The sequence below is a fragment of the Diadema antillarum genome, unplaced genomic scaffold, assembly GCF_040938485.1.
Source record: "Diadema antillarum isolate AM-2024a unplaced genomic scaffold, OU_Dant_1.0 seq00000694_RagTag, whole genome shotgun sequence".
Lineage (NCBI taxonomy): Eukaryota > Metazoa > Echinodermata > Echinoidea > Diadematoida > Diadematidae > Diadema > Diadema antillarum.
In genome coordinates, this window is record NW_027271599.1 from 611970 (window position 1) to 636613 (window position 24644).

Below are 24644 nucleotides of genomic sequence, written 5' to 3' on the forward strand. Positions count from 1 at the left end.
GATTTCATGAATTACTTCGGATGTAATCTTTTGTGATGCACGCACCAGCTACAAATGGTTGAAAATGCGTTCTTTATTTTTCTCCCCATAATCTCTTCGCATTCCGTACATGCGTTCTTGAAAGGTATACGACACGGCCGAATTCACGATCCTTTTGGCGCCTATTTCTACCTCAAATATCAGCGGGATTGCGATGATTTCATGTATGACTTCGGATGTAATATTTTATGATACATGCACCAAAAGGGGTTGAAAATGTGTCCTTTATTTTTTCCCGATAAACTCTTCGCATTTCGTAAATGCGTTCTTAAAAGATACACGACACGGCCAAAAATCATGATTCTTTTGCGCCTATCGTTTCTTTAAACTTCAACGGGATTGCGATGATTTTATGAATTATTATTCGGCTGTAATCTTTATGATGCACGGGCCAAACGGGGTTGAAAATGTGTCCTGTATTTTTCACCCAATAATCACTTCGCATTGCGTACATGGCTATACGTCACGGTCGAATTCACGATCCTTTTAGCGCCTATTTCTACATCAAATATCAGCGGGATTGCGATATGTCATAAATTATTTCGGCTGTAATATTTTGTGATACATGCACCAGAAGGGTTGAAAATGCGTTCTTTATGTTTCTCCCGATAATTTCTTCGCATTTGTACATGTGTTTTCAAAATTATGCACTGCATGCAGGGCCGAATTTGAGATTCTTTTTTGCGCCTATTATTGTTTACTCAAATTCCAACGGGATTGCGAATTTTCATGAATTACTATTCGGCTGTAATCTATATGATGCAAGCGCCAAAAGGGGTGAAAATGTGTCCTTTATTTTTCTCCCGCTAATCTTTTCCCATTTCGTACACTCGTTCTTAAAAGGTATTCGACACGGCCGAATTCACGATCCTTTTTGCGCCTATTTCTACCTCAAATATCAGCGGGATTGTGGAGATTTCATGAATTACTTCAGATGTAATCTTTTGTAATGCACGCACCAGAAGGGTAAAAATGTGTTTTTTATTTTTCTCCCGATAATCTTGTCGCATTTGTGCATGCGTTTTTGATAACCAACACGGCATGCAGGACTGAATTCCGAAGATCCATTTTGCGCCTATTATTTCCTCAAATTTCAACGGGATTGCGTTGATTTCATAAATTGTTATTCGGCTGTAATCTTTTATGATGCACTCACCAAATGTGTCCTTTATTTTTTTTTTCTTTCCTCTATAATCTCTTCGCATTTCGTACATAAGCTTTTGAAAGATACGACGCGGCCGGTCGAATTCATGATCCTTTTTGGGACGATTTCTACCCCAAATATGTAAGCGGGACTGCGATGGTTTTATGATTTTTTTTTTCTCCCTAGTATTATCTCTTCACATTTTGTGCATGCGTTCTTAAAACGTACACGGAAGGGCCGATTTCGTGATCCTTTTTGCGCCTATCTTCATTATGAGACCATTCTGAACGAATGAAAATATTCATCTGTGAAATGACTGTGTAAACTGAAAATAAACGCAATCAGATCCATTTACTGTATCGTTGAATATCGAATGTCTTTTTACTTTTTCTAAAAATCAACACAAGTAAATTAGTTCTAACATTACTGCCACGCTGCTGCGAAGCCGGGATCGGATTGATCTTGCCTTAAAAAATCATGAGTAAAATGACCCAGAAATGCGTGCGCTTCTATCAATGCTTCTTGTCTGGCATCGCAAGCAAACGAAAAGCAGTTACACTGTACATGCTTTGTATGTATTGCATTGCATGGCAGTGCGTGAGCAGCGCCAAATGCGCAAGCGAGCGCGAATAACTGGTCTACTGCTAGTGCTCAAAACTGTTCTATGTTTACTGTACAAATTGCACCGGTAGACATAAACGAAAACTTGCGTAAAACTTGTTGAACAGTGCGATATCTTGCCTTCTGTTTCTTCCTGATTGGGGCTGCTCTTTTTCTTTCTACTGACCCCACCAATGCTTTTTTTTTTACTGGTCATGTCGGACCGGTAACATGTGGATTTCCTGAAAAGTTACCGGTCCGACAGTGACTTTTACCGGTCTTTGACCATCGGACCGGCGCCAGTGTGCAGCCCTGTATAAAGTCTATACAAGTTTTTAGCAGCAACAACGCCACTCAGAGTAGTGGCAAATCATTTTTGGGAAGTAATTTTGTAATAATCTTAGTATCCAGATGCTGTTTTTTTTTTTTCAATTTCCATCCACAAGGGGTTGAGCATCATACAACAATTAGGATCACAGTTTTTGACAACCATGCTGTAATTTTTCAGTTTTTTTTGAGTTGCATTAATATTGTTGACATTTCTTTTTTATATAAATTGCATTTTTAAACTTGTATATCAGAAGTGTCTAAGAATTGAAACAGGTTTATGTATTTTTAGATGAAGAATTTTGAATTGTCAATTCCCCATGTGCATCCCAACATGGGGATGCTCAAAATCAATGTTTCACTATTGAAATGCAAACAAGAATGCTCCCCCCCCCCCCCCCATTTATGTCATAAACTTTTTGTGGCAATTTTTCTTCCCTATTTCTCAGACATGGTTAGAATCTGCATGTTGATAGATATTAATCTCAATAAAAAAAAAAAAAAATACATTTAGAACACATGGACAAGAGACTCGGGTTTATATAATGCAGTATTGACTACCAGAGTAGACTGTGCATTTGTAATTTACAATTATTATTTTTTCTTCTAAGTCTAAATGGGAATTGCCTTGCTAAAAATAAGTTGGTGAATTACATCATGGACAAATATGAAACAAAAAGTAAGCAAAGATCTTAGTACGTGGATGTACTCCAAACAGTAAAAGTCTATTCATGTACAGTGTACATGTAAAATGAATGCAACTACAAATCAGCAGAACATCAAACTTTAAGGGAGAGTACAGTATTGGTTGAGATGAGGATTGAGCTTTTATACGGATACCTTTTTTTTTTTCCGAGATACTAAGAAACCAGTATATGAAATAATACAGAGCATACATTTCTAAGAGGAATTTTAAGTTTATTAGATGAAAATCAGTTTTAAAATAGCTGACATATCTCAAACAAAGTAAAACAAACAATATCCATTGCCAAAAAAGGTGGAACCCACCTGGCTTTGTTTTACTTTGTTTTGCATATATATCAGCCATTTCAAAACCAATTTTCATCAAATAAATTTTAAATCCCTCCAAGAGTTACATGCTCTTTCATATTTCCTAAAAGGTTTCTCATTACCTCACAAAAACAGATGAAAACTTGATGCCCCATCTCGACCAAAACTATATGATCTTTTTGACTTCAATTGGTCAACCTCACTAGTCAATCAGATCATGGGATGGGGGTAGAGATACATATACTAATGTAAGAACTGAAGGGAAGATGAAGGATCCCTAAAACCCCTTGACCACATACAATGGTTACTCTTTTCACAAGTTTGCCAATTACATTGTAGTCTTTTTATTCTGTTCAAGTTAGGGACACTCTTTTTCAAGCCCATCATGGTATAAAATTTCCGTCCCGTCGCACCTACCATTGTTTACATGTGCAGTCCGTCCCGTCGCGCCTACCATTATGTAAAGTCCGTTCCGTCGCGCGACGGGACAGACATTATGTTGGACAATTATAATTTTCTTATGAATAGAGAATTATTTAATTTAGTGTCATGGATATAGAGCCCCACTAATTCATTGATACATCATGGAATATGAGTGACCAAACTCAAGTCTATCATACAGAAAAAATAATAATTTTGTGTCAAAGTACTGAAAAACATGTTTTTTCAAGAAAAAATGAAGATTTTGACCCAAAATTTAACTATAATGAGAACAATGAATACCGATATGAATTGCTCCTAGGAAGGGTACTCTATGATAAGAATTGATGTTTCCCCTACTTTTGTAGTTTTTGCGCAAATTGCTTGAAAAAGTAAAGTCCGTCCCATCGCGCAAAGAGGGCGCTTTTCCTGTTTTACCGGTAATTCACGGAAAAGTCTGACGTCAAATATATTAGACATGTACTTTTCTGAAAACTGCAGATTCTCAGCTTTTATATGATATATAACATGAAATACAAGTGTCAATATGAAAATTTAGTCCAAGTGAACACTATTTTTGGATCAGACCCTATACTTATATTCATTCACGTACTGTAAAAGTGGATATATTTTAGCGGGAGTAATTTTTGACGCTCAGCCTGGTAGACAAATTTCACGTTTTTTTTATTGCACAGAATAATGACATTAATTAGTGGTACATAGAGGAAGAAAAAATATTTGCATGCTATCATTTTCACACTAGTTTCTTGTGCAAAATGCATGAAAACTTCCACACTATCAAAATTTCCACTTTTACAGTATTTCCTCTTCAAGGCACAATAAAAACATTTATACAATTTTACATACATTATCATATAGGGCAAGTCCAAGATAATGTCCCCTCAGATGCTCAAAATTCATCTTGATTTAATCAAAAAGTTATTGATATCATGTTGTAGCCAAAGAGTTAAATCATATATTTCCAGCAAGGAAAATATTGAATTATGCAAATTTATGCAAGAAATATGGCCTTGATTTGCATAAATCAAAAACAAACCTTACGTATGGGACAAATTATAAATATTCATCTAAAATCAGTCGAATTTGTCCTTGACCTAGTTCCTCTATGGACATGACCCCTGTGTGAGCTAGTATAATCTACAATTGGTAAGACAAGGTCAGCACATTAATTATGCAAATTATGCACTTTCCCAGAACATAGTGTCCCATACGTAAGGATTTGAGTATGTTTTTTTAAGTTTTTTCTAAAGATTTCTAACATTGACCAATCATACTTTAGGAAGTTCTAATTTATTCATTTCAACTCCAGATCAGCAAAACTAAATGTGGAAATTTAATTAGTCCTTCATCTTATAACTAATTAAAGTTTGATTACGTATGGGACAAACGCCTTACATATGGGACATTACATGCAAAGTGAATGGGAAAACCGCCTTTTGACATGGATGCTATATGTCCTTACATTTGTTTGGTTAATGGTTATGTTTGCACCTAGTCTGAAGGATATGTCTATATATCTGCCTCTCCTACTCAGTTGACCTCAGGGAGAGTGTAAGAACAGCATTATTGAGTCATTCTATGATTAAGAAAGGAAAATAAAGAATATTCATTTATACTTGTATTTTCTTATTTTCATTACAGGCTGTGCAGCTGGTCTTAAATTAACATTCCCCGTTAACATTTTGATATTGGACATTTTCTTAATTCAGCTATCATTTTCAACTTTACCTCTCTACAAAATGACTTTGTCCAAGAGAATGGGATTATCTGAGTGTCATTTTAGGTGCAGCACTTACACTGTTCAGCATTGTACAGGTTGTACAGCCTTAAAAGGGAAATCAAAACAATTGTGCTTATGGGGCTCATCAATGACAGTATTATAGGTCTTACTGAAAAGAAAAATCACTTAAGGTGACAGCAGGTAACTTTGTCATTACTAGAGTTGATAGCAAAGGAAAAACCCTGTGAGAATACTTTTTATTTTGATATGATTGTTAATATTTCAACTGCTCACCCTCAGAATATGTCATGACTTATCAAGGTTATGAACATGATTTCTGAAAATCCTGTAAAATGAAGACTATAGTTTACATTTGCCATAAACCACGATATCAATGCTGGTTCTGTGGTTGGAGTGCTGAAAACAAAAATTACACAAACAAATAGGGAATTCAATATTCTTTTCTATTTTGTGTTTAAAGAGACAGATGTGCTCTGAGACACCTTCATCAACTCATACTTACTTTGTACCCCACATCTACACAATCACCAATATACATTGCAATCTGGTAGTGTATGATCAAATGAGGTTATTAGAATTTATTCAAAATTATAAGTTGCAGATCAGTGAGTTACTTAAGTGTTTCAAATCTAGATTTGAATGTGCAAATGATAATCTTTCCTGTATCACTACACAAGCATGTACATTGTATGTATGTACAAAGTAACACAAATTTTGTCGTCTTTGCTTTCATAGACATGAAGCCAAGCAATTTGAAAAAAAAAAAACAGCATTGGTACATTCTTCTATCTCCTTAAAATCTAAAACGTTCATTAAAATTTGATTGATTTTGCAGTTCAGCTAAAATTTACATGGCAAAACATGATGATTACAGAGCAAAATGAAGTACTCTTGTTGTTGTTGTGTTTTGTGCTGCATTTCAAACAATTATAAAGCTTTATAAAAACTTAGACAACTTGCAAGGTAAGCCTAGAGCTACTGAAAGTACCCACTTCAAACTGTATTTGCAAATTACATTGTACATGACATTTGATTCTAAAGTTGAAATGATCAAGACTACAAATTAGTTATTGTACAGGTACATGTATGCTATATTAAGGTCGCAAGCTAGAATTTGCTCATTTTTTTTTTTCATTTGATAAAGAAATATTGACTAGAGTATTGCAAATGGGCTAGAATAGTAGACGGCGAGTTGTCACAATATTGGGGTGTTCTTAAAATTTTCTGTAGATTTTGATTTTTTGTGCTATTTTCCCTATTTTGGGGGTGCTGAACATGAATCCACTTGTTGCCATTTTTCTAACCGACGTCTTCACCCGTTGCCATGGCAACGCATTATTTTCCTTAAAAGAACATGTATTCTTCAGTAAAGATTATAAAAACATGATGTAAACACCAAAATATGTCATTATAAATCCTTTTTAATTAGACTTGAGAAAGAATACAATTTTCATGATGTCATGGTTACCTTATAGCAATGATGGTTACCATGGCAACAACTATTTATAAAGAAAAATCATATTTTTCATGAAAAGGCAAGAAAACATGACAAGATTGAGTGGAATATTCATCATAAATTACTATCTAGATTATCAGCTTATTTTTCCACCATGTTAATTTCACATCATTTTCGTTGCTATAGCAACAACATGACAAAAGCTGCCTTTTAAAGAAAAATTAAGCATTGCGATTGAAAGAAAAGCAAGAATACGTCCATAGATGATAAATTTCTGTACAGTGAGATTTTTTTGAGCTATTTCCTTTATTTTGTCGGTGCCAAACACGAATCGACCTGTTGCCATATTTCTAAATGACATCTGTAGCCGTTGCCATGGCAACAAAGTATTTTCTTTGAAATAACATGTATTCTTCATTAAACATCACAAATGCATGCTAAAAACACCAAAATAAGTCAATATAAACGTATCACGCTTCAATCAAATTAAAAATCACAATTTCCGACTGTCACAGCAACCTCATAGCAATAACGGTTGCCATGGTAACAGCTAGTTCTTAAAAGAAAATGATTTTTTCATCAAAAAGCATGAAAAGATGGAAAGTTTGAGTAGCATACTCATTACAAATTGCTATGATAATCATCAGCTTTTTTCACTACGTTCATGCCACATTATTATCGTTGCTATGGCAACAACTTTTTTTCCCCTAGAAAGGAGAAGTATCCCGTTAAAAGAAAAACTAGATAAATAAATGATCAATTTTTGTTTATTATATTATATTATATAATTTGTTATCATTACCTTTAAAAGAACGTATATTCTTTATCAAAAACATCATAAAACATGCAGTAAACACCGAAATAAATCAATCTAAACATCTCTTTAATCAAATTAAAATTCACAATTCGCATAACGCCATGGTTAACTCATAGCAAAGATGGTTGCCATGGTAACAACTATTTTAAAGAAAGTTGTGATACTTTCGTGAAAAAGCAAGAAAATGTGACAAGATCGGGTGGAATATTGATTACTAACTACTATCATGACTATCACCTCTTTCCCATTATGTTCATTTCACTTCCTTTTCGTTGCTATAGCAACAGCATGACAAAAACTGCCTTTTAAAGAAAAAATAGGTATTTCAATTAACAGGAAAGTAAGAATGAAGTAAATCCGTAGATAATACATTTCTGTACGAGTTCGATTTTTTTGTGTTCTTTCCCTTATTTTGGGAGTGCCGTACGCGAATCCACCTGTTGCCATATTTCTAATTGACATCTTTAGCCGTTGCCATGGCAACAAATTATTTTCTTTAAAAGAACATGTATTCCTCATTAAACATTATAAAAACTTACTGTAATTTCCAACAGATGTCAATATTAACATATTTCTCTAATTGAATTAATATCACAATTTCCGAATATCACAGCTACCTCATAGTGATGACGGTCACCATGGTAACAGCTATTTTTTAAAGAAAATAATGTTTTTTTTTATCAAAAAGCATGAAATTATGAAAAGATTGATTGAAAAAGTTATTTCATTACCAGTTAGGGTCTAACTATGATTGTCAGCTTTTTTTTTTTTACTATGCTAATCTCACATTATTATCGTTGCTATAGCAGAAACATGAGGAAAACTTTCTTTCATAGAAAGAAGAACTGTTTCATTTAAAAGGAAAGAAAGAATGAAATAAACAAGTGATCAATTTCAGAAAAGTTTAAATCTTTTGTGCTTTTTCATCTCTTTTGGGGATGGTGAACAGGAATGCACCTGTACGTGGTCATTTTTTAAAATGATGTCTTCAGCCGTTGCCATGGCAACAAATTATTTTCTTTAAAAGAACATGTGTTCTTCTTTAGACATTATGAAAACATGCTGTTAACATCAAAATGTGTCAAGATAAACATGTCTCTTTAATTTAGTAAAACATCACGATTTTTCAATTTCATGGTTACCTCATAGCAATGACAGTTGTCATGGTAATAACAATTTATTATGAAAAACCTAAAAAATGACAAGATTGAGTAATATATTTATAACAAATTACTGTCAGTTTTTTTTTCACTATAGTCACCCCACTTCGTTCTTCATGCTATAGAATTAACATGAGAAAACTGCTTTTTAAAGAAAAAATTAACGTTACTCATGCAGATAAGGAAGGAAAGAATACACTAAACAAAAAATAAATAAGTTTAGTCAGCTTCCTGAATTTCTGATCACATTGCACCTTTAAAGCCTTAAATATCCGAAATAATGGTTAATATTTAACATGGTTGCCATGGAAATGCATCAATTTTTGTAGAAAAAAATCTTCAAGAAAAAATGTGAAATTATGGCCTAACTTTTGAAGTAATACAAATGAGCAAGACTACTAGCCATATATAATTCTGTTCACATCATTTTTGTTCCTATGTCGCAACAACATGTTAAGAAATAGATTTTTTAAACTATAGATATACCCAGGAAACATAAAATACAAATAATAAGCAACACAAATGTCTAAAAATCTCCCCAAAAGTTCCAATTTTCTCGTCATGATGTACTCTGTTTCAGCATTAAGGTACGTCTTCAAGACAATTGATAACCTTAAATGACTATGATACCTCCTCGAAAGTAATTTCCAACAGATTGCTATAGAACTTTAATCCTTAAAAAACATTTTTTTTCTCATGTTATTGCTATAGCAACAGAAATGATGTGGAATTAACGTTGTGAAAACAAAACCTGATAGAAATTTGTAATGAATATGGTACTCAGTCTCGTCATTTTTTTCAATTTTTTCATTAAAATATTAGTATTTTCTTTTTAAGAATTGTTACTATGGCAACTGTCATTGCTATGAGGTATCAATGTAATTGAAAAAAAGGGATTGTTTTTATTAATTGAGGATAATGTATATGTGACACTGCACCTCAAAACAAACAAAAAGTCGCCAGACCATATTCTGAAAGGGCAGACTTTAGGCGGAGCTTAGGAACTTGGACATATACAAAATCAGGGCAGCAAAATTGGATTTTCTCTCTTACAGGTGCTTTTTACAAACAACTGGTGAAAGATTATCAAAGAATTAACACATCTTAGCCCTCTCAGAGCTCAAATTCGTGGATTTCACAGCCCCTTTAAGCTTTAAAATGATGTATAACTCAAATCAAATGGACTCTCCTAACCTATCTAAATATTGGAAAGAAAGCACAAACTCAGGAAAAGTGTGAACTGAGAAAACAGGCTCTAAAATACAGTGTCTATTCAAGCGCTTAATCTTTACCAAACCGTGCTGGCTGTGCGATGAATGGGACAAAAAACAGGAAGTAAACCACCAGAGTAACAACAATGAAGGGATAATCAAATTAAACTGAAATTAAGCATGCCTCATTAACACATTCTGTCCATGATTAATGCCAACTTTCAAAGCAGTAGCATCATCCTTTCAAAAGTTATTAGAGTTGAAAGTGAAGAGTGTGGACAAGGTTTTTCAGAAATGAAAAAGGGATTCTAAAGACACACCTAATCACACTATTCTACCAAAAATGTTCGAGATAAACTTCTAAAAAAAAAAACACTTTCCTGCCCGTTTTATGATACCAAATTTTAGCATAATGTAAAAGGAGACCCGCTCTTACAGAAAGTATGAAAAAGTCAAGTTCGGCTAGGTTGACCCATTTCACTTATTTTCAGTCCTCACGCTAAATCGGTGTGTGCGACTTTATGTTCGTTTTGAGGTGCACGGTCAGATATAATAACATATTTTGGCCTTAACAACATGTTTTTATGATGTTAATGAAAAACACATGTTCTTTTAAAGAAAATAATTTGTTGCCATGGTAACGGCTGAAGACATCATTTAGAAAAGTGGCCATGGGTGGGTTCCTTTTCAGCATTCCCAAAAGAGTAAAAAAAAAAAAGGGGCTGAAAAATTAAACTCTACAAAAATTGATTATTTATCTATCTGGTTTTTCCTTTACTGGGGTAATTCTCCTTTCTAGGGAAAAAAAAGTTGTTGCCATAGCAACGATAATAATGTGGCGTGAACGTAGTGAAAAAAGCTGATAATTATCATAACAATTTGTAATGAGTATGCTACTCTAACTTTTCATCTTTTCATGCTTTTTGATGAAAAAAAATTCATTTTCTTTTTAAAATTAGCTGTTACCATGACAACCGTTATTGCTATGAGGTTGCTGTGACAGTCAGAAATTGTGAGTTTTAATTTGATTGAAGCGTGATATGTTTATATTGACTTATTTTGATGTTTTTAGCATGCTTTAGTGATGTTTAATGAAGAATACACGTTATTTCAAAGAAAATAATTTGTTGCCATGGCAACGGCTAAAGATGTCATTTAGAAATATGGCAATAGTTCGATTCGTGTTTGGCACCGACAAAATAAAGGAAATAGCTCAAAAAAAATCTCACTGTACAGAAATTTATCATCTATGGACGTATTGCTTTTCTTTCAATCGCAATGCTTATTTTTCTTTAAAAGGCAGCTTTTGTCATGTTGTTGCTATAGCAACGAAAATGATGTGAAATTAACATAGTGGAAAAATAAGCTGATAGTCTAGATTGTAATTTATGATTAATATTCCACTCAATCTTGTCATGTTTTCTTGCCTTTTCATGAAAAATATGATTTTTTCTCTATGAATAGTTGTTGCCATGGTAACCGTCATTGCCATATGGTAACCATGACATCATGAAAATTGTATTCTTTCTCAAGTCTGATTAAAAAGGATTTATAATGACATATTTTGGTGTTTACATCATGTTTTTATGATTTTTATTGAAGAATACATGTTCGTTTAAGGAAAATAATGTGTTGCCATGGCAACGGGTGAAGACGTCGGTTAGAAAAATGGCAACAAGTGGATTCGTGTTCAGCACCCCCAAAATAGGGGAAATAACACAAAAAATCAAAATCTACAGAAAATTTTAAGAACATTACAACTCGCCGTCTACTAGAAATAGAGTGTCAGTATATATCTGTATGTGTAGACATCATGAGGACAGTGTTAATGCATGACGGAATCCAAACTAAGACATTTAATTGTAAATTGGTAATTACTTTTATTATACCCCGCCAAACAAAGTTTGAAGGGGGTATATAGGAATCAGCGGACGGTCGGTCGGGCGGTCGGTCGGGCGGTCAGTCGGGCGGTCGGTCCGTTGCAAATCTTGCGTCGCGAATTACTTCCTCAGTTTTCAACCGATTCCCATAAAACTTGGCACAGATGTGTGCCTTGGGTTGTAGATGTGCAGGACGTATTTTTCATTTATTTATTTATTTATTTATTTATTCAAGATTTCATGCGTGTTCACAAAATAGGAATGCATACAAATGTATGCAAGTACATCTCATATAGCCAAGACAGAATATATACAATAAGTATACATTGATAAGAAGCAGTTACAGGATAGTATACAACTCCACTAAGAGAGCTACATTATTCAAGGTATAACGAACACGCAAAGGAATTGCAACATAAGCTTAAAGCTTGAGAATCGTTGCAACCCCCGTGCACACAATCTATATGCTTGCAAATAGTTTAAATGATACTTGATAGGAGTTGGGGGGGGGGGTATTTACAAAGAGAGCATGGGAACATGAGGGGGAAAGAAGAAATGCATGTGTGGTGCCTATTTGTCCTGTCGGACATTGACAAGAGAGAGCAAGAAAAAGTTTAAAGTGTCAAGTCATTATAAGCAAATTATACTGATTGAATTGATTAAATTTCTCATAAATCCCATTCAAATGTTGATTTCAGGGGAAATATATGATCACAGCAAGTTTAATAGTTAATAGTATCCAGGAGTTCAGCGTGAAGCTGATAATAGAATATGTTTGATCTACCTTTTGAAAGTAACTATTTTTTGTAAATTACGAACATGCTGAGGTAGCGCATTCCAGACATCAGGACCGCTATGTCTGACTGATTTATAGGCTAGTGCAGTACCGGGGTTCACTAAATGTATAGGCCTATCTGATGCTTGTCTCGTGGGATACGAGTGAACTGCACTGTTAAGTTGAAACATTGTCGAAAAAGAGACAGGTAATAGGTCTTGCTTAGAACGAAACATGAAGAGGGCAGTCTGTAGGAAATGTATATCATCTACTTTTAAACATTTTAATTTCAAGAACAATGGGTCTGCATGTTCTAGGAAACCAGACCCTGTACATATGCGAACAGCTTTCTTTTGCAACAAAAGGATATTATCTGTCAAACTCTTTGACGTTGCCCACAGAATATTACAATATGAAATATAAGGTAAGATAAGAGTGTTATATAAGGCCAAGTAAAAAAAGAAACCAGTTTCTCGTCCTCGCGCGCATCGATTTTGGCCGCCGCATCGATTTTTTTACTATTTACTATTTTCAAAATGGCGCTGAAAATACCAAGAAATTCAAAATTCTCGTCCCAGCCCGCTCCCCGCCCACATCGATTTTCAGTTCCCGCATCGACTTTTTTGATATTTACTATTTTTTCGGCCGCCGAAAAAAACAATCGGCAATTCACCTACCAATCGTGATGTCTCATTTCTAATTACGCCTTGCGTCCTCTACTTCGCTGTAGTACAGCTGTAGCTTCTGTAGTGCGTATAACGCATGCATTTCACACTGCGTTATGCGAGCTCGGCAAGAAGGAATGACCCACAAAGCAGTCGAACTGTAGTCGGATGGGCGCGGGCGGGCCTGGGCTAGCTGTGATGTACTACTATACTGTAGTACAGCGCACTCGGTACGTCGTGAACGCGATACCGGCAACATTTTTGCGATCAATCGCTAATATTCCATGCATATTTCGCGCATTGTTCGTATTTTCCCCCGTTTCTCATATTTCAAGCGGATGAATTGTACTGTACAAATGCTTGTGAGGATTGTATCGTGTTTGTATACATTTTCATGTCATTGTGACTATCTATGTGCATGTGTGTGCAGTGTCGGAAGGTACGGTGCCGGTGCAGTGGCCGTGCCGCACCGTATTGGCAATTCGCAAAGTGTGCAGTGCGTGTCTGTAGCTGTCCAGGGTCGGTCACCGGTACCATCCCCTGGTCTACGTCTGTCAGCTGTCTGCACGCAGGCATGAACACATTCGAATGTGTAGAAGCCCGTACACTCTGCTCTGTAACGTTGCATCTGACGGCGATGTATTGTTCTATTTTGAAGAGAAAATGAATGCGCTTTTCCAGCAAATGTATAATTATCGAATGGGTGTATCTACAAAACAAATAACTTTTCCGCAGATACTGGTTTGTCTCGTATTTCTGCGGGATACTTTTCTTTACGATGTAAATTTTACAGACACGGCCGTGAGTCGTATCATCTGTAGTGTGGTATACAATCATTCATCATCCAAATGATGAGTGATTATCAAATGTCTTTTTAGAACATGAAGAAACATCTTTAAATGTTTAATGCTTTAATGCCATATCAGTATTATTTTGACATCCATCCGCAATTGTACAAGCCAGTTTCCAGTTGAATGTGCTACGTACTGTGAAGAAATGCAGATACATACCAGCTGTGTGGACACAAAAAGTCACAAACACCAATGATGAATAAAGCAGTGTTTTGAATATCGTGGAATTTATTTCAGTCGTACATTCTTTGTTGAAAGACATGTTTTATACCTGTTTCATTTAATAGCACAATACATTAGAATTGCAAGTACACTGGTATCAGAAATGCCATTACAACACTAAATACCAGTATTAAAATGGTCATTTTCCCTTGACATCTGTAGTGGAAAGAAAAAGCAAATGTATTTCTGCATGCATGAAGTTTCATTTCAAGTATAGTACATAACCTATTTGTTTGAATGATGCACAGAGTGCAGGCAAGACGTACACTTGGGACCTGGCTCTCATAACACAGCTACCAGGGTGATATTTCATTTCATAAATTGGATATAGAAAATAGTAGAGCCCTCTCTCGTTACCTTTCTCAGAATTACCGGACGAGAAACACATATTACTTTCATTTTGACAATCCTCGAAAAAATAGTAAAATATCAAATAGTAAGGACCTCCCTCATCGCCTTGCTAAAAAAACCTGGACGAGAAACTACTATCTTTCTTTACTTGGCCTAACATCAAAAGCACTTTGTCAGAAACAAAACTTTTTACTTTATATAATATACCAATATTGCGGGATATCGGTGTAGCGATATGATTCACATGGTCACTCCAATTAAGTTTATCATTAATATATACGCCAAGGAACTTTGTACATGTTTTCCTTTCAATGCGGGTACCATCTAGATTGACATTAATTTGTTGAGCACCTGAGCATTTCCTCCCTTTAAAGTGAATGAAATTAGTCTTCTGCACATTCAGAGATAGTATGTTACTTCTGAACCATGATGTTAGCTTTGGTAATTCTGAATTAATAGTGAGTTCAAGGGTTCGAACATCACGATGAGATAAGAAAACACTGGTATCATCTGCAAATAAGGTGTAGGTCAAGATTGTTGAAACATCACAAATGTCATTTATGTAGATGAGAAATAAAAGTGGGCCTAGAATGGATCCCTGTGGAACACCACATTTCAGATACAGAATGTCAGAATTAACAGAGTTGCAGTGAGTAAACTGTCTTCTCATTGACAAGTAGCTAGAAAACCACTGATAAGCCACACCCCTTACACCATAGTGACAGAGCTTAGACAGGAGGATCGAATGGTCAAGTGTGTCAAATGCCTTACTAAGATCCATAAACACACCAATAACATGCTCACGTGCAGCTAGAGCACTAGAGACACAATCATAAAATTTCAAAAGGGCATGGTCAGTTGAATGAGACCTCCGAAATCCATATTGTTCAGGATTTAGAGAGTTATGTTTCTCCAAGAAATCATAGAGCCTGTTATATACAATTCTCTCTAAGATTTTAGAAAAGGCAGGTAAAATTGAAATTGGTCTGTAATTCGAGATTAACATTCTGTCATCTTTTTTGTGGATAGGGATTACTTTGGCTAGCTTAAATGAGGAAGGAAATACTCCAGTCACCAGAGAGAGATTACAAATATGAACAAGTGGGGTGATGATTGAGCCAATGATTTGTTTCAATAAATATGTACTTATTTCATCATGTCCACAAGAGTGACTAGATTTGAATGCAGTAACTATTTCAAGAATTTCAATGCAGTCAGTAGGCTGCAAGAAGACTGAAAATTCTGAAGGGCCTTTCAGATATTCCCTAAAATTCAAGCAATTCCTATCAATCTTTTTAGCCTGGTTAGGTCCAACATTTGCAAAATAGGTATTGAAAGAGTTTGCAACGTCATCAGGAGAAGTAATTTCATGTCCATTTTCTAAGATTTTCTCTGGGGCAGAAGTATTGCCTTGATTGCCTAAAACGCCCTTTATGACCCTCCAAGTGGAGGCAATGTTGCCTGTAGTTTTTTCAAATTGTGTAGAGTAAAACAGTTTACGAGAGGATCGAATAATTGATGTTAATCTATTCCGGTATTTTTTGTATTTTTCAATGTTTTCCAGAGATGGTTTCTTTATACTTCTTTTATAGAGAGCATTTCTTCTTTTTATTGATCGGAGTATACCACTAGTAATCCAAGGATGCAATCCCTGTTCCTTAGGTTTTGGCTTTTCATACGGAATGTGCTTATCAAAATGCCCGTAGAATTTCTCCCAAAAAATATCAAAAGCCGTCTTAGTATTTTCACAAGCAAGAACATCATCCCAATCTTCAGAAAGCAAGCTGGCTTTCAGACCAGACACCTTTTCGTCTGTGATCTTTCTCTTCTTATCGTTTCTCACTGGCCCATTCGCATGAGACTGGTAACCATATAGTATGCAAAACACAGGTAAATGATCAGAAATTTCAGAGTAAAATAAACCGGACTGTGAAAAGGTTCTTGGAGCTTTTACAAAGATATTGTCTAATAATGATGATGAGAGACCATTGATTCTGGTTGGTTTGTCTATCATTACAGAAAGCGCATTGGAATCAAGAATACTCCGAAGCGGATCGAGTTAGGGCTGTTTGAAAGCAGATCAATATTGAAATCGCCCATTAAACAAACAGACTTATCACTTGAATTAAGAGTTGACATGAATGACTCTAGATCATTGAGAAAGTTGACCACATCAGTGCTAGGTGGTCTATACAAGATACAATGAAATTCTTTCCCTTGTGGAGAACAACCTCAATACATAAACATTCGGCAGTTGCACTTTGAAAAGAGAGATCATTTCTCGGCTTAAACGATAAATTTTCTGATACGTATATTAAAACTCCTCCTCCCCTACCATTCAACCTGTCTTTGCGAATCATCTTGTAACCATCAAGTGCAAAATGGGGTGTTGACAGTACCCAAAAGTACGTTGCCATGGTAACGGCATATTATGGGCAAAAATGGGTACAAATCTTGCGTCGCGAACTCCTCCCACAGTTTTTGATCAATTTTTATGAAATTTGGTACAGATGTTCATCTGAATATGTTAATGTGCAAGACACATATTTCCGCAGTGGCAAAAAGTGCGTTGCCATGGTAACGGCATGTTATTGGTAAAATATAGGGCAAAATGCTTCATGGCAAAACTGCTTCATCAGTGTTCTTCCAATTCTCATGGAATTCATATTGAATGTTTGTCTTAGGATATAGGTCAGCATGACACATTTCTTGACAGTGACAAAAAGTATGTTGCCATGGTAACAGCTCACATATTATGAGCCAAAATGATGGAAAATTTTGTGTTGCAAACTACTTCCTCAGTTTTTGCCCAATTTCCATGAAACTTGGTACAGATGTGTGCCTTTGGTTGTAGATGTGCAAGACGCATTTTTTGACAGTACCCGAAAGTACGTTGCCATGGTAACGGCATATTAATGGCAGAAGATCAAGGAAAGATCTTGCGGATTTAACTACTTCCTCAGTTTTTTGACCAAAGCTTATGAAATGTGGCACACACCTTGATCTTGGTGGGAAGATGTGGAAGACATATTTTTCGGACGTGTCGGAAGCTGCGTTGCCATGGTAACGGCATATAAATGGCAGAAGATCAAGGAAAGATCTTGCGGATTGAACTACTTCCTCTGTATTCGACTGAAGCTCATGAAATGTGGCACACACATTGGTCTTGGTGGAAAGATGTGCAAGACATATTTTTTGGACGTGTCGGAAGCTGCGTTGCCATGGTAACGGCATATTAATGGCGGAAGATCAAGGAAAGATCTTGTGGATTGAACTACTTCCTCAGTTTTTGACCAAAGCTTATGAAATGTGGCACACACAATAGTCTTGGTGGGAAGATGTGCAAGACATATATTTCGGACGTGTCGGAAGCTGCGTTGCCATGGTAACGGCATTTAAATGGCAGAAGATCAAGGGGCGGGGGTATTAATCACCTTAAGTGATATTTTTTGTTTTATTTTAGCTTTTGCTAGGTACCTGAACCGGGAAAGTACCCACTTAGAAGTCTATTTCATGTGTTACATGTTTTAGCATGATTTGTGGAACTGAATATGACACTAAGGGGAAATTTAAAGTCATTCCCATGAATGCATTTGTGCACTAAAGACAAATGTCCCATATGTAAGTTGAGCCATGTCCCATACGTAAGGTGTACTTTCGTTAATTAAACCAACTTCATGAAAGTATGCTTTATTCTTTTGCAGTGAAACTTTGCTGAAAGACACTTCAGTATTGTACCTTTCTTCACTTCTTAACAGAACTTGATCAGTAAGGTACTTTCAGAGAATTTTCAGTTCAAACTTTATTTTGAAAAATCCAGTTTTTCTGTGGTCCCATACGTAAGTTGCCATATTTTTCTTAATAAAATGATTAACCCAAGGTCAAATGACATCAAACTTAAACACAATATTCTTCTCTGGGATACCAGCCCTCCTGATGATAAACAATAAAATCCAAGTGCTCCTTCATTACTTTTCAGAGGTTTGAAATCTCTGAATGTCCCATACGTAAGGTGCGCGATATCTTGGACTTGCCCTATAACATCTTCAGTGGTGAGATCATAAAAGTCACACAAGAGACTTGATTGAATTGATACCATACAGTCACTGTTATCAATCTTTTAACAGAATAGCTTGGGTTTTTCACTGTCGAGGCTATACTCATGCAAGTAGTACACGTGATGATACAGGAGCCAATATTTTCAGCAAGTTATTGATTTTGCAAAGATTGGTTGACCAGGAAAATTTGTGAAAATGAAAATGCCACGACATATACTGCATCTACAGTAATTGACTAACTCATATAATGTTGATTATTGATGTTTATTGTCCCCGCCGAACGAGTTCGAGCAGGGGACTATGAAACGGGCTCCGTACGTGTGTGTGTCCGTGTGTCCGTCCGTCCGTCCGTCCGTCCGTCCGTGTGTCCGTGTGTCCGTGTGTCCGTGTGTGCGTCCGTGTGTGATCAAAATCTTCAATTTGCTACTTCTCTGTCATTTATGAGCCAATTTTGATTCTGTTTGCTTTATATGATAGCACTACATGGGAGCTTTGAAACTTCTACACAGAATTTCAGTCGTGACCTTTGACCTTGACCTTTGACCTATATTGTACATTTTGCTACAAAATGCTACTCCTTCGCCATTTCTAACCCGATTTCGATTCCGTTTGCTTTATGTGATGGCACTAGGTGAGGGCTTCAAAACTTCTACACAGAATTTTGACCTTTGACTTCTTTGACCTTTGACCTTGATTTTTTGACCTATATTGTACATTTTGCTACAAAATGCTACTCCTTCGCCATTTCTAACCCGATTTCGATTCCGTTTGCTTTATGTGATGGCACTAGGTGAGGGCTTCAAAACTTCTACACAGAATTTTGACCTTTGACTTCTTTGACCTTTGACCTTGATTTTTGACCTATATTGTACATTTTGCTACGAAATGCTACTCCTTCGCCATTTTTAACCCGATTTCGATTCCGTTTGCTTTATATGATGGCACTAATTGAGGGCTTCAAAACTTCTACACAGAATTTTGACCTTTGACTTCTTTGACCTTTGACCTTGATTTTTGACCTATATTGTGCATTTTGCTACAGAATGCTACTCCTTCGCCATTTCTAACCCGATTTCGATTCCGTTTGCTTTATGTGATAGCACTAGGTGAGGGCTTCAAAACTTCTACACAGAATTTTGACCTTTGTCTTCTTTGACCTTTGACCTTGATTTTTGACCTATATTGTACATTGGCTACAAAATGCTACTCCTTCGCCATTTCTAACCCAATTTCGATTCCATTTGCTTTATGTGATGGCACTAGGTGAGGGCTTCAAAACTTCTACACAGAATTTTGACCTTTGACTTCTTTGACCTTTGACCTTGATTTTTTACCTATATTGCACATTTTGTTACAAAATGCTACTTCCGGCGGGGACATATGTTACGCACCGCGTAATTTCTACTTTTCCTTGTTTTGTTGATGTAAATGTTATAGATTTGTAGTTGACAGAGGCGGAAGTTATAAAGAAAACCTATAGCTTTGATTATTCTATGTTTTGATCTAGAATGTGCATTGTCTAATAGCAGTTATGCACAATCAGATTTAATCATGTTATTATTTACATTACTATGACTACAACAATTCAAGAGATTATGTAAGGCGAGTGGATTCTCTATATAAAATTTGATACAAATGTATATAAGTTTTGATATGTTTATGACATTAAAATTCTTATTCAACGAGAAAACATAAAGGGAGCATCTCTGAATTACCCAGGCTCAAACAGGAATGGTATTATTCAGAACCCTGTTGGTTCTCATGCTTTTCTCAAAAGTGGCCCAGAAAAGTTTCTGTCCATCTTCGTCATTGGTCCACAACATGTAAGGCCTGTTCCTGCTCAGAAAGAGCCTCACAAGGTATGGCAGGTTGTTGTCTGCAATGTCCTCCACAAATATGAGGATGACTTTGTCCAATCCGGTCTCGTTTAAGTGCTCCAGAGCGATACGGACCTTGGTCATGAACCAGGCATCTCCCACGGACCGATTGCTCACCAGCAGGACCGTCTTGAAACTCCTTTCAATGGCATCATGAATGGCATCAACCAAATACATACGTGCATTGAGGTCGGCATCCCCATAGAGCACATGCTGAAGGTGGGGCAATCTCTCCTCAAGGGCAGGCCTTATGGTGTTAAGTACCAACTCTTCCTCAGTGTCGTGGAACATGAGGTTAAGCTGGTAGTCATGGTCATCCTCAGCAAGGTTCTCCTCCACCTCCTTGTAGCCAAAGAAGGCTAGTTTCAGCAGGAAGAATTTGTAGTTCAGCCACCAGCGATTGATGTAAGCCAGGGCACCGAGAAGTATGGCTGCTACTCCTGCCATGGACAGTCCACTGATCAAAGCAATGTCCACTCCACAGTAGTCACTGGGTTGAAAAGAGAGGATGGGTTTGTTGGTGAGCCCCCATAGAGATGCACTGGAGCAAAGAGTCTGATTGGGGTACTTGATGTTGATCTTTGTGTTGTGGAGCCAATTCCTAAACCACTTCAGCTCACAGGTGCAGGAAAACGGGTTCCTGGAGATATCAAGGGCCAGTGAAGGATTTGTTGGAAAGAAGGTTCCTGGCTGTATTGTGTTGATATGATTTCTTGGCAGATATAACTGAGTCAGGTTTTGTGTTGCAGCAAAGGTTGTAGGTGCAAAGTGACTGATCGTGTTTTTTTCTATGCAGAGTACTTTTAGGTTTCCAAGTCCCTGAAAGACCTCACCATCAAGGGTTTGTAAGTTGTTGTTATTCATAAACAATATTGACAGGGATCTTAGGTCTTTGAACATGCCAGACTGAAGAACAGCAATGCGAGAGTCACTTAGGTCCAGGTAATAGAGCTTTGAGAGATTTGAGAAAACAAGAGCATCCATGCCATTCAGGTAGTTACCTTTTAAACGTAGCCTTCTGAGAGAGACAAGACCTGCAAAAAGTGATGTGTTTTGACTTCTGTCAAATAGGTTGTGACCTCTGAGCTCTGTGTGTTCCATGCGGAGCTCCAGGAGATCAGTATTGTTTGAGAATTGCTGAATGGATTGCCAGAAGATGAACGTGTTTGACATGTCCAGGAACTGCAATTTGTGTAGGTGTCTGAGCAACCCATTGAGGAATGTGCTTTGCTCATTCCGGATATCGAGGTGTAGCAGATTTGAAAGTGCTGCAAAGGCATCAACACCGCATTGGATCAGTTCATTAGAGGATATGTTCAGTGCTTGTAGGTTTGAAAGGCCATTAAACCTTTCCTTCCCTAAACCGTTCAGGAGGTTATTTGCTATATCAAGGGAGTGGAGTATTGGAGTGGTCCAAAGTGCCCCATAAAAGTCTCTAATCAAGTTGTGTGACAGGCTTATTATCTGTATTGATAGCATTCCGTGGAAGGAATCGGGTGAGAGAGCCTGTAAGAGGTTGTTAGAAATGTTGAGTCTCTCTAGATTGGCCAGACAAGAAAATGCTCCCGTTGGTATTGAGGACAACTGGTTTTTGGAAATGTCAAGGTCTGTTAGGGATATCAAGCAACAGAATGAGTCATTTCTTATGGAGGAAATCCTATTTTTACAGAGACTGAGAGTCTTCAGTGTCTGAAATCCCCACAAGGCACCATCTGGGACACTTTGTATAATGTTACCTCGCAAATTAAGATGTTCAATGATTGGGTACGGCATTGAGATGTTGTAACATGTGTCGGATGGAAGGAGCTCGTGCACAAGAGAACCAATCACCTGTAGGGAGCTGACTGACGTCATACCAAGGAACGGCCGAATGTCAAAACTGGACATGGCATTTCCAGAGAGTCTCATTTCATTGACTGTCTTCAAGTGCAGAAATCCCAAGTCAGGCAAGTCAAAAATCCTGTTGTTGGTCAAGTCGAGCAGACGTATGTTTGTGTTTTGCAGTGGGAAAAAGTCATTCTGGTATATATGGCTTATGTTGTTTGATTTTAATGCAATTCCGTCTATGTACTGCCACCGTTCAAATCCACTGAAATTGAGGGAGCCTATGAAATTGGTGACTAAATCAACTATTGGTAGTGATGAAAGAGCTGACAATGCTTCATGGGGTATAGACTCAAATTTGTTTGAAGACAAAGGTACTTTTACAAGAAGGGGGTTGTTCACAAACAACTGAGGGTGAAGTGACCTTAAGGCATTGGTAGTCAGGATAAGTGTTCGTAGACTCACAAGAGGCCAAAAAGTTTGTCCTTCAATAACTGCTATATGATTCTCAGCCAAATTTAGAACATCTAGTTTTGCTAAACCCACAAACGAGTCATTTTTTAGCAGTGTGAGACGGTTGACGGATAAGTCAAGAGAGATGGTGTTGGTTGGCAAGTTTGAGGGAACCGATGTGAGATGAAGGTGTGAGCAGGATACCTTCACACCCACGCTGGTGTTCGTGAATTGACAGTGGCAACGAGATGCATTGTAGTTGTTGCCAGTCGTGGGTGGTGCTAGAAAAAACAGCAGCAGGCACAGGATTGGAGAGTGCATAATGTTCAATTTAGCTGCCATGGCGACTAAAGCAGAGCGGTCCTGACAGAAATCTGGTGCTGACAGAAATCTGGTGCCTATCCTTTGGCCACCTTGGAAACACTGTTAGGGAGTCTCCTCATTAGCCTGTGTGGTATGTACTCGTTTCAAATTATACCAAGTGCTCTCCAAATTACACAAGGGTCATTGTCAAATGGTGATATCCTACATCACCTGACAATCACTGTCTTCGTTGGTCTTGTCTTCAGTAGTAGAATCAATTGCTGCTTCGAAAGCAGTAATGAATGCATTTGTACACACAAGGTCCAAAACTAGAGAAATTGATCTGAAATCTACTGTTTGTGTGATGATGTGGGCAGATGTGTGTATGCATGTATCTTTCTCAAAGCAAAAAACGAAGGCAAAACACACACACACACACACACACACACACACACAGAGCAAATGTTTCGGAAAATTGTGAGGCACTAACATCATTTCCTTGTCTGATTTTGTTTTGACTGATATGACTCTGCTCTTGAAACATTTGAAACGTTGAACTTCTGCAACATTCTCATGTGTGTCAGATTAGGTAGGTTTTTTCAACGTGTGTATTTTGGTTTTATTTTATTCAAATCAATGTAAATGTGGCATGGAAATTCAATCTAAACCACTTGAATTTGTAGGCAAATGGTCAATGACATATAAGTGCTTTCAATTCAAAGCATACTTCAATTTCTCATCACCAAACCAGGAAGCAAATTAATAAAAAAAAAATACGTAAAATATGTATCAAATGTACATGTACATTAAGAATATCTTGAATTTAACAGGGATTGTAAATGTTGATGACAACCCATGGGTTGTTAGTGAAGATTTTGTTTTTGCATACATTTTAAGTTGCAAGTTTTTATTGGTATTTAGTTTTACATATTTTACATGCTGTTTGATCATAGTAGATAATGCAACCAAAGCATACACTATAAAGAGTCTGTAAACACTATCAATTTACTGTACTGTGTTTATTTGTAATTTGAGAGATGGATGATGCCCCAGGTCAAAAATCCATGAGAAACAATTTAGAATTCTAATGATTCAATTCGAAGTCTAATGGGTGTGTGAATATCTTATAATGGTTTCGCATTGATCTTGGTTGGTACTTTTAGAATTATAAGGCCCTGTCACAATTTTTTGTACAAACTACATGGGCTTGCTGTGTGTCAGGATTTCCCAGCACGCGGGATAATTTTCGGGGGGGGGGGGGGGGGGGGGGACAAGGATTTGGGTGAGTTTCGCATGCATCTTACCTGCCGGACGTTTGCTACTTACGTTCTTCTAGTGGTCTTGTAACGAGTGACATACGGGAACTGCGAAGTACCTGCATTACAATTGCATGTTACCTGCATTACACCTGCCTGCGAGGTGCGTGGCCGCTACAGGC

At 36.9% G+C, this 24644-nt stretch overlaps 2 protein-coding genes across 2 annotated transcripts in view; one reads left to right on the top strand and one right to left on the bottom strand.

The window, feature by feature from the left end:
- LOC139737533 (vacuolar protein sorting-associated protein 52 homolog) overlaps positions 1-24644 on the top strand; it is an 87733-nt gene that overhangs the window by 31366 nt on the left and 31723 nt on the right. The gene's annotated exons all lie outside the window — the stretch shown is intronic.
- Positions 20471-23245, bottom strand: LOC139737505 (uncharacterized). Its single transcript, XM_071648175.1, has 2 exons — positions 23108-23245; positions 20471-22645 (listed from the first exon to the last, which is right to left on the bottom strand). Exons 1-2 carry the CDS (start codon positions 23243-23245, stop codon positions 20471-20473), a joined length of 2313 nt encoding a protein of 770 aa, XP_071504276.1.

Bases quoted from the DNA above. Each gene is read 5' to 3' on its own strand.
- LOC139737505 (XM_071648175.1), bottom strand. From the start codon at position 23,245: ATGGCAGCTAAATTGAACATTATGCACTCTCCAATCCTGTGCCTGCTG. The intron at 22,646-23,107 runs GTATCCTGCTCA...CATATATACCAG, and splicing joins ACACCAGCGTGGGTGTGAAG to AATGACTTTTTCCCACTGCA.